At 35.3% G+C, this 11,731-nt stretch overlaps 1 protein-coding gene across 2 annotated transcripts in view; it reads left to right on the top strand.

Annotated features, from left to right (window-relative positions):
- LOC107573462 (retinoic acid receptor RXR-alpha-A) overlaps positions 1–11,731 on the top strand; it is a 91,779-nt gene that overhangs the window by 72,122 nt on the left and 7,926 nt on the right. For both annotated transcript variants that reach the window (XM_016259893.1, XM_016259892.1), the window contains exons 7-8: positions 7,423–7,552; positions 10,463–10,595. In XM_016259893.1, coding sequence (XP_016115379.1) covers positions 7,423–7,552; positions 10,463–10,595 — 263 coding nt within the window. The remainder of the gene's footprint in view (positions 1–7,422; positions 7,553–10,462; positions 10,596–11,731) is intronic.

The following is an 11,731-nucleotide window of genomic DNA, read 5'->3' as shown; positions in this document are numbered from 1 at the left end:
TTAGTTTCAGGAATAGTTTAGTTTTTATTCTATGGACATATTTCTGTTAGTTTTTTTTGTATAGTGTATATATAATTGTAAAGGAATCAGTTGAAAAAAAAAAACATTGCTAGAGTTTAGATTGACATTTAAAATAACCAAGATTTTTGAGTAAAGAAGTACTGTGGTTTTATATATGTATGTATAATTTATTATTATAGTATGTAACAAATGATTAATCGCGATTAATCGCATCCAAAATAAGTTTTTGTTCACATAATATATGTGTGCATACTGTGTACATTTATTATGTATATATAAATACACACACACATATATTTCCAAAATAATGAGGAAAAAAAATTAACTTAAATGATTTTAGCAAATGGCTGCAATATAACAAAAAGTGAAAAATTTAAAGGGGTCTGAATACTTTCCGTACCCACTGTACATACATACATACATGTATATAAAGCCACAGTACTTCTTTACTCAAAGATCTTGGTTATTTTAAATGTCAATCTACTCACATTCAAAAATTTTGAATTATTTATGCATTAAATATGAAATAGTTCAGATATTCCATTTTATTTAGTTTTCGGTTTTCTTTATTTTACTTCAGTTATGAAATCTTTTAAATTGACTATTTTTATTTGACACTTGTTTTATTATAACCCTGGGGTGAATTGTTTGTCCCGTGAGTTTTATTTATTATTTTAAATTCCACAAGAATTTGAATTTAAAATGCACAAATTTGAGCCTGTCAAAAGATATCATAAATATCACTTTAAGTATCATTGGTTTTAACCTTCACTGTAGCTCCCAGGCAGAAAAGGTGACGTTGTGTCTTAAACACAACTTACATTTAAAAAATGTGTCCGATACTGATAAACAAAAAATAATTTTCATGTTAATAAATGTCATAAATATCACCACGTTAAGTGTCATTCGCTATAGCTCCCAGGCAAAGTCAGTGATGTTGTGTCTTAAACATACCAAAATTCTCAGCTTGTGCACTGACAGTTATTTTCATAGTTTAAACATTACAGTCTAACTCATCCTGCTGGCTGTAGATGATGGTTTAATACAGGATATTAAAGAAAATGATGCAGTCTAGTGTTGGACAGCAGGGAGACACTTTACTGGAATATTTTCCCTCTGTAGCGCTTTCTTGGCCGGCAGTCAGAGGTATCGTCTCCCCCACTCACCCGGCTCCCTCCCGCTGTCCCCGGAGCTCCCCTTCTGTCTGTGCTCTTTTGGAAGCCACTGCCCCGTGTGCTAATTAATCAGAGGACCTCGGCCTGAGAGTGCAGCTCATGAATGGGCCGCCACTGCTGCTTAATGGTTGGGGTTTGGCCAAGCTGAATGAAGTGTGTTTATCTCATGGTGACCTAGAACAGGAGTTAAACAGGCGTTAGTAACATGCCTCCAGTTAGACAGGGAAGAGCCGCCTTTAAAGGAGGAGAATATGGTCCCGTCCGCTCATTTTTCACCTCTCTTTTTTGCTTCATTTTCACATTTAGTCTACATAACATTGAGTGTGATTACATGCACAGATTCTGCTTAATAACCTGACAACAAGGTCATGGAAAAAAAAGTAAATAAATATTTATTATTTAATTTGATATTTATATGTATAATACATGTTTAATATTTATTAATAAATAAAAATAAAAACTGCAGTATTAGCCAATAACCAGTATTCTATTTCAAATTTCTAGGCTTTTTTTTTCTTGCATTTTTGAAACCTCTAATAGGGTTTTGTTTTACATGTAAACACACTCATTGTAGCCATTTAGCTACTTGGAAACTCTTTGTTTTGTGTTTGTTTTACTGATTCAATACATCTGACACACAGGAAGTGTTTCTGCGACAGGGATATGTCACATGAGCTTGCAGATGTCTTGCGCAGCTGTAAATCCAGACTGCTTTTTCCCTCTCTGTTGTCACGCAACAATAATATAGTTTAAGCAGACAATGAAAAATTGAAATGTCTCTCATCTCTCCTCCTCAAGTGATAAAAATTTCATAGTGCGGCATTTCTGCAAGAACCCAGGACCAGGATCTGCTGTGAATAATGCAGGCCGAATGCTTTCCATTCAGCGAGAACAAAAACAGCCGTTGTTTTGTGATGGTCATGAAGAGAATGTTATCAAAGCGTCTCCTCGAATCTGAAAGCGTTGTCGTCACTCGTGCCCCGTGGCTAGCGTTCGTCCCGCTCCGCCGAATCTCACAAGCAAATCATATGGCTGGCTGTATTCACACTAAAGAAATCATTCATGGTGGTTTTTACCTCCTCTATTAACCACTTATTTTCTGTTACTTGGATACATTTTAATCTAGATCAAGGTTCTTCAACTTTGGATATGGATAGGATGGATGTATAACCCCAATTTACATATTAATAAGGCATAAAAAGCCATTAAAATAATCATTATTGATATATTTATGCATTTATAAAACATTTAGCTGAGTTTTAGTTTTAAGTAAATTTAATATTGTATTTTTGTTTAACTAATTGTATCTTTTTTTCACAAAAATTTGTTAAAAATCAAACAATAATTGGCAGACCCCTGTTAAAGACTTCAATTACAGAAATGCTTAAATATATGTTTATTGTGCTAATATTTAGATTTGTGAATCTTTTTGTTTTTTAATCCAATTTTGGGTCATTTTTGGTTGTTTTGTAGAAGAAACGAGGACAGTGTAAACAGAGCCAAGATAGCTATTCATCATTCATGAGTATTACGGTGTTTAACGAGAACTCTGGGAGTTGTATTCTTTTGAGGAGCGTCAGAGTCTCTTCACCACTTCGCTTTCCTTTATATTGTTGCTTTGTGAATTAATTATCTGTTTGTTTATGTATTTGTTAAAGAACATGGCAGAAACTGTTGCACCGAGGAGGATCGTCTGCATGTCCCCGATCAGCCACAGAAATATTCATAAGCTGCTTCTGTTTTCTGAGAGATGGCTTTGCGTCTGGCTAACAGTTTGCCATCTCCAGCCTCTGCCTTTGATCTGCTTCTGTTGTCAGTGCGAGTTTTAAACAGCCGCTTAAATACTGTAGAGGGGAAACATTCAACAATTTCACAGGATTCTCCTGGGAGTTCCCGTGTTCTGATGCGAAATCACGGAAGAGCCCACTGTTTATCTGTCGTCAGTCATTTCCCAAAGTACAACTGTGGAGATGTTTCTTGCCTCTAGTAATGGTCGCAAAGTGGTCTCACAAAGTATTCAGACACTTAAGTTAAACTTAATGTCTGAATGACTCTGCATCACATACACAATCTGAAAAGAGGCATCTGCAAATCTAATGATTTTAGAGCTTTTCTTAGAACTTCACATTTCTAAAGGCTTTTTGTATTTGCTGTCCAAGGTTAGTTTATTTAATTTTCTTTATTTTATTCAAAAATTGTATCTTTGTGGGTACAGCAGCTTGTCAGTGGGGCAGTACCCTTAAAGGGACAAATTTGTAGATTATATACCCCTAAAAAGGTGCATATTAGTAGCAGTATGTTATCTTTTGGTTTTTTTTCTTTTTGTTTTTGTGAAACTGTGAAATGTGAACTGTGAAAACGTCCTTTTTTTTTTTTTTTGACAATCTAGAACATTTGAAAGTCTTAAATGTTTTTCTTCATTTTAAACACCTTTCCCATCATGTAATTTTTTTTATTTTTTTTTCATTTTTGTGTGTGTGTGTGTGTGTGTGTATACACTACCGGTCACCACTGTATATATTCATGTATTTGTACATTTATAATTATATGTAGTAAATATTGTATTTATTAATGTGTGAGATACAGTAAAACATTTACCTGAACTTTAGTTTTATTTAAAGTTCATTTAATATTGTATTTTTGTTTAACTAATTGTATCTTTTTTTCACAAAAATTTGTTAAAAATCAAACAATAATTGGCAGACCCCTGTTAAAGACTTCAATTACAGAAATGCTTAAATATATGTTTATTGTGCTAATATTTAGATTTGTGAATCTTTTTGTTTTTTAATCCAATTTTGGGTCATTTTTGGTTGTTTTGTAGAAGAAACGAGGACAGTGTAAACAGAGCCAAGATAGCTATTCATCATTCATGAGTATTACGGTGTTTAACGAGAACTCTGGGAGTTGTATTCTTTTGAGGAGCGTCAGAGTCTCTTCACCACTTCGCTTTCCTTTATATTGTTGCTTTGTGAATTAATTATCTGTTTGTTTATGTATTTGTTAAAGAACATGGCAGAAACTGTTGCACCGAGGAGGATCGTCTGCATGTCCCCGATCAGCCACAGAAATATTCATAAGCTGCTTCTGTTTTCTGAGAGATGGCTTTGCGTCTGGCTAACAGTTTGCCATCTCCAGCCTCTGCCTTTGATCTGCTTCTGTTGTCAGTGCGAGTTTTAAACAGCCGCTTAAATACTGTAGAGGGGAAACATTCAACAATTTCACAGGATTCTCCTGGGAGTTCCCGTGTTCTGATGCGAAATCACGGAAGAGCCCACTGTTTATCTGTCGTCAGTCATTTCCCAAAGTACAACTGTGGAGATGTTTCTTGCCTCTAGTAATGGTCGCAAAGTGGTCTCACAAAGTATTCAGACACTTAAGTTAAACTTAATGTCTGAATGACTCTGCATCACATACACAATCTGAAAAGAGGCATCTGCAAATCTAATGATTTTAGAGCTTTTCTTAGAACTTCACATTTCTAAAGGCTTTTTGTATTTGCTGTCCAAGGTTAGTTTATTTAATTTTCTTTATTTTATTCAAAAATTGTATCTTTGTGGGTACAGCAGCTTGTCAGTGGGGCAGTACCCTTAAAGGGACAAATTTGTAGATTATATACCCCTAAAAAGGTGCATATTAGTAGCAGTATGTTATCTTTTGGTTTTTTTTCTTTTTGTTTTTGTGAAACTGTGAAATGTGAACTGTGAAAACGTCCTTTTTTTTTTTTTTTGACAATCTAGAACATTTGAAAGTCTTAAATGTTTTTCTTCATTTTAAACACCTTTCCCATCATGTAATTTAATTTTTTTTTTTTTCATTTTTGTGTGTGTGTGTGTGTGTGTGTGTGTGTGTATACACTACCGGTCAAAAGTTTGGGATCAGAACGATTTTTTGTTTTTTAAATGAGTTTCTTATGCTCATCAAGGCTGCATTTATTTGATCAAAATTACAGGAAAAATGTATTATTGTGAAATATGATGATGATGTAAAATAACGTTTTCTATTTTAAATACATTAAAATCTGATTTATTCCTATGATGCAAAGCTGAATTTTCAGCAGTCATTACTCTAGCCTTCAGTGTCACATGATCCTTCAGAAATCATTCTAATATACTGATTTATTATCAGTGCTGGAAACTGTTGTGCTGCTTAATATTTTTTTGGAACCTGTGATACTTTTTTTTCAGGATTCTTTGATGAATAAAAAGTTTAAAAGAAGAGCATTTATTTAAAATATAAATGTTTTCTAACAATATACACTACCGTTCAAAAGTTTGGGGTCGGTAAATGTTTATTCTTTCTTTTTTTGAAAGAAATTAAAACTTTTATTCAGCAAGAATGTGTTAAATTGTTAAGAAGTGATAGCAAAGATTTATATTGTTAGAAAATATTTATATTTTGAGTAAATGCTGTTCTTTTTAACGTTGTATTCATCAAAGAATCCTGAAAAAAGTATCGCAGTTTCCAAAATAATATTTGGCAGCACAACTGTTGCCAACATTGATAATTCTAATAATAAATCAGCATATTAGAATGATTTCTGAAGGATCATGTGAGACTTTATACTGGAGTAATGGCTGATGGAAATTCAGCTTTGCATCATAGAAATAAATTATATTTTAAAGGATATTAAAATAGAAACCATTATTTTAAATTGTAATAACATTTTGCAAGATTACTGTTTTTTCTCTGTATTTTTGATCAAATAAATGCAGCATTGTTGAGCAAAATATATATTTTTTTAGAAGATTAGAAAACATTAGAAGATTAGTCAACAATTCTGTGTTTTTCTGTCAATATGGGGTGCTGTGTGTACATTAATGAGGAAAAAAAAATTACTTAAATGATTTTAGCAAATGGCTGCAATATAACAAAGAGTGAAAAATTTAAGGGGGTCTGAATACTTTCCAAAACCACTGTATATATAAAATGCATACGTGTCTTTTTATTAACTGAGCTATTTTTTTAAGGACTGTTAGATGAGACCGTTTCAGTGACAGTGGCTGATATATTGACCCTTTCAGAAGCTCTTGACTCTTAATTGTGGTGTCACTGTGTCGAACCTATTAATAAACTTCCTGCGCTGCACTCGAGTGAATCTAGCAGGCTGCCAAAAGTGAGGTCAGGATTTTCCAGGAATGCACACTCCCTCCCACTAATAATTTTGATAAATATGAATATAATTTTTTTTTTATCCCGCTCTGTTTGTTTTCTTAAAAACGATTTGTCCTTTTGCCCGCTGCAATGTCCTGTTGATTTTCTAACGCTTTCCCTTTTGACACTTGAGTTGAAAAACGGCACTCAATGTCTATTTGTTCTCATCCTTTCAGAAAACCCTCTCCTGCTGCTTTCCTCTCTCCCGCACTCCATTGACTCACTCTTTCATCTTATAAAACAAAGCGGCGTATCTATCCCTCCCTTGGCTTCACGCAACGTGAAGCTGGAATCATCTAGGCCATTTTTCATATCTCTCATTTGTCCTATCTCTTTGATGGAGCCGGAGCGTTCCGCATCGAGACGTGCTAATAGACTCAAATCTGCAGGAGGCATTAAAGGCAACTTGCCGTACTCAAATTCCCTCATGTGACATCCCCCACAAAGGCATTTTCAAGAACAATGCAAGAATTTTACCACATGTTGTTTGACAGTTAATTGCATGTCCTTCTCTGGGTCCTTTAAATGTTTAGTAGCATTCCGTAAATGTTTGGGAATGAGCAAATATGTCAAAGTGAATTTAGTTCCAGGGAGCTTCCTGCAGGAAAGGCCTGCTTAGAAAGGGAGTCATTTTTTAGCACCAGCTCTCGGCAGGTATTTCCTGCGCAGGCCGGGGCAAAAGCACTGTTTGTTTTGCCTTCCTGTTCACTTCTGCTCTGAGAGAATTAGTTCTCATGTGTGGGGCCGAGGAGAGCGGTAGCAATCTTCAGTAATAGTTCCCCTTAAACGGATGGGTTATTATTTAGATAGCTAGCTATAAACATGTCAACAGTTTGAGTAACTTCAACTAACCTTGCCTCACTGTGAAACAAGTTGAATTGAAAGAAAATTAACTGAACTGTGCTAATGCTAGCTATAGCACCCTTCGTGTCAACAGTGTTTACTCAGATTGCGTTTTAACATATTTCAAAACAAGACAGTGTGTGAAACCAGAAGTGTTTGCATTGAATTAGTTTTTCTGACATTTGGACAGACCAGTGTTTGACACCTGTGTTCTTGTTTCTTCCACCAGCCCAATGATCCAGTCACAAACATCTGTCAGGCCGCAGACAAGCAGCTCTTCACTCTAGTGGAATGGGCCAAGAGGATCCCGCATTTTTCCGAGCTCCCGCTGGACGACCAGGTCATTCTTCTACGAGCAGGTGAGTTTAAGAGTACAAACAGATGCACACTTAAAAGAGAGAATCAGGATGAGTTCATTATAAAGTCAAATATTTAATTAGAAGAGTATTGAAGTTAAGCTGCCTCTATGGCTGTGTTTCAAAACCTAGTTTGGTGCCTTTCTAGACTGCATTGTAGCATTCTGCTTGCTTAGAGGACGTGTTAGGTAGAGGTCGACCGACATGGGTTTTTCACTGGCCGATGCCGATATTTAGAAATCAGGGCAGCCAATTGGCCGATATATGATGCCGATTTTTGGCCGATATGTTTGGCCGATTTTTTATTTTTTTTTCTACATCTCATAAAAGTGAGTTTGAGTAAATGATTATTGCAGGGTACAAGATAGTAATAGTAGTAGTAGCCTAATTCAGTGTAATAATACATGGCTCAAAACAGTTCTGAAGCTTGCTTTGTTTATGTTTGCTGACAAACACCAGTGTTTCCCACAGACTTGCAAATGCAAATTCATTCTCCACCAGCAAGAGACGCTGTTGGAGCGGGAGATATAGCGGTTTCCCCGGTAACGGCTGTAATCTAATAAGCACTGTGACTGCACTCACAAATGCTACTTTATCAGGCATTACAGGAAAGACGAAATGAAAATGACACCGAAGCTTTTCTGAAGACGGTCGGTTCTTTTCAAAGATACATTCATATAAAAACACCTGCGCTGCATTTTAATTTTGAAACGTGCAGTGATCAGTTTATTCATGAAGTAATAACTCAATGTATGGGAAACACTGGACACTGCTATAAGTCAAATGGCCAAGTGTTAACAAAAATAAAAGAGTTCTCACATATTACACAGCCTGCTGCTCATAACTGCTTAAGAGTGCACTGGCCATGAGCGATGACATCGTGGATGATATTGTCGGACCTACACACAAATATTTCAAGTTAACGGGCACATTATAATCAGCCCAGAAGTTTCGTCTGAACTGCATGTGTTTCTACTTTCACATGCAAATTACTTGTTGCACTTATGAATATGATAACTTTCCAGTGTCAATTCTAGTAGGGTAAAACGTAATTACGCTTTCGAAACGGTCTGTTTTGCCCTGCCATCATAAGCTGAAACTGTGTGAGAACAAGAAGCGGCTGCAGAGTGTGAGCTGCTCCGTCTCTCACGCAGCCAGAGAGAGATTCTCTGGCATTCCGCAACATTGCTCAGCTGCCCGCAGATGCGCCTGCCTATTAATCAGCCTAATTTTCAGCACAATCGGCCAATGCCGATTAATTAAAAAATGGAAAAAATCGGCTGGCCGATCAATCGTTCGACCTTTAGTGTTAGGTGAACAAGAAGCGGCTGCAGAGTGTGAGCTGCCTGAAATTGCAAAAACCTCCCTGAATCAGGGTTTTTATTTATTTATCTATGTATTTATTTATTTATTTATTTATTCACTCTTTTTTAACTGTGTTACAAACCCTATGAGCTGCCTTTTTAGACAGCATTCTAGTGTTCTGCCTACATAAATGACGTGCTGTTATCAAAAATCCTTAAATTTCTCCGCCGATCAATCGTTCGACCTTTAGTGTTAGGTTTCAGAGGTGAACTAGAAAGTCTAAAAATGCCTGAAATTGCAAAAACCTCCCTGAATCAGGGTTTTTATTTATTTATCTATGTATTTATTTATTTATTTATTTATTCACTCTTTTTTAACTGTGTTACAAACCCTATGAGCTGCCTTTTTAGACAGCATTCTAGTGTTCTGCCTACATAAATGACGTGCTGTTATCAAAAATCCTTAAATTTCTCCTTGAAAATATAATTGTGTATTGTATTAGATACACACACACACACAATATAAAAAGAGGCATCTGTGATGCAAATGCAATTTTTGTAAATATGTATATTTTTCAAAACTTTATTTGATTTTATTTTATTTAAACTTTCAACATTTGACAGTTTGAAAGTAAAAAAAAAAAAAAAGAGTTTGTCATAATTATGAACAACTTACCCATGATTTTGTTTTTTAAAATGATTTTTGCAAGATGCTTATATTTGGAAAATGTATAGGCATTAGGAAAATTCTTTTTATTTGTTAATACTGTTTCTACTATTGTATCTTAAAGCTAAATTCTAGGTACTGAATATACCTTTGATACAAAAAAACTGCTGTCTGGATTGGAAGTTAATATGGTTTTGAAAGGGAAACGTGACAAAGTTTCATTTCATTTACATTTAGTCATTTAGCAGATGCTTTTATCCAAAGCGACTTACAAAGTAGAAGCAATCAGACCAACGAGAGAGCAACAATATGCAAGTGCTGTGACAAGTCTCCGTTAGTCTAGCACAGTGCACATAGCAAGGTGTTTTCAGAAAATTTCAGAAAAGGGCTTTTATATAAAAATGAATGTCAAATATTAAAAAGAGGGAAATGAAGTCTCCATGGCTAATATAGTGGTAACTAAAAGGGGCAGGTGTCCTCACTTAAAGGACAGCATTGATGTGTGAAAAGTCAGTTGTTCTGTCGCAACAGTTTGTGTACCGCGTCAGATTTATGAGTGAGTTTCTAAGAAGTTGACAAAGTATGACAACTAGATGCTCTGTAAACCACCATTCTACAAATAAACTGCTTCGCTTTTAATTTCCTTTATGGCCCATTGTATTAGCGAGTCATGCTTATCTTCCCAGAACAAGCTAAAGAGCATGTTGAGAGGGTCTTCTCTCGTTCTCTCTCTGAGCTCTCAGGTTTTCTATAAATAACCCCTTTAGTTCTGCTGTCTCACAGATGAAAGCATCTCAGCTTTTCCCAAGCTCAACTCTGGGGAAATGAGGGAGTGGGGTAGTTGCTAGGCAGACTAGTTAAAGGAGCCCTGGTCACTCAGATGCTTGCTTAATTCCCTCTTACTGTGCGGAATGTTTTATCATGATTTTGTCTGTCTCTCAGGATGGAATGAGCTCCTCATTGCGTCATTTTCACACCGTTCAATAGCAGTGAAAGATGGGATACTGTTGGCCACAGGATTGCACGTGCACCGGAACAGCGCCCACAGCGCCGGAGTAGGAGCCATATTTGACAGGTTAGAATGATACTTACAGTGTTGGTCCGCTGAAACTTTTGTGGGGGAAAAGTGTTAAGAATAAAAAAAACAATTTTTTAATTTCTGTAATGTATTATATACTATTTTAAGTATGCATGTTTTTATTTTATTTTATTTAAAAATGTGTAAACCATATTGAATGAATTTTATTTATTTGTATTTTTTGTTTGTAATATATGAGGCTTTGGTAAACGTGACACAAAGAGATGATCACACTAGAAATTTTCATGACAAGGGCAGAAGAGGAACCTTGACATTTCTGCCAGCGGAACTCTGAGACAGAAGGGCAGGGAGGAGCGAGCTTTCTATCGATTTACATCGATATTCATTAAATATGCAGCCGCGCTGGCAACAGAGGTCATGCAGAAATGGTTGAGTGCTCAGACAGAAAATGTTAAAGGAAATCCATTTGTGTGTCATTTATGATGAAATCAAAAAATATGGAGGGATACACACCCAGTGTTGCCAAGGGCTTTGCTCTGTATCTGTGCCCACAAAAACTTGAACAATGCTTTGCAATAAAGCTACCAGTTACATTTTTTTTGTCCAGATCTCAAACTAAATATGGTTTGAAGCGGGCCGTAGTGGTTACAGAGTTCAAAGTTTAGTTATGAAATGCACACCAACACAGCAGCAGCACCACTTGTTGACTGTGAAATGCATTGTTCAGCATCCCCATTAATGAAGAAAGTAAAAAAAAAAATGGAAATAAATTACATAAGAATAGCAATGATAAAAAGTAAACCTTAAGGCAAATGTATATTTTGTGCATTTTTTTATTTAAATATATGTATATTTTGTGCATACAGTGTGTGTGTATATATATATATATATATATATATATATATATATATATTAACCAATAAAGATTAAGTTTACATTTGTATAATACAATTTTAATGTAAAAAAGTTTTTTCTATTTCGTACAAGATAAACCTGTTTGTTAATGAGAGTATTTGTGACCCTGGACCACAAAACCAGTCTTAGGTCGCTGGGGTATATTTGTTGTAAAAAATACATTATATGGGTAAAAATTTTAAGCATAAATTACATTTTCTTAGAGTAAAGATCATGTTCCATGAAGATATTTTGTAAATTTCCTACTGTAAATATAT

Source organism: Sinocyclocheilus grahami, unplaced genomic scaffold (genome assembly GCF_001515645.1).
Source record: "Sinocyclocheilus grahami isolate Dianchi unplaced genomic scaffold, SAMN03320097.WGS_v1.1 scaffold1950.1, whole genome shotgun sequence".
NCBI classification, from domain to species: Eukaryota; Metazoa; Chordata; class Actinopteri; order Cypriniformes; family Cyprinidae; genus Sinocyclocheilus; species Sinocyclocheilus grahami.
This window is presented reverse-complemented; position numbering and strand designations above follow the sequence as displayed.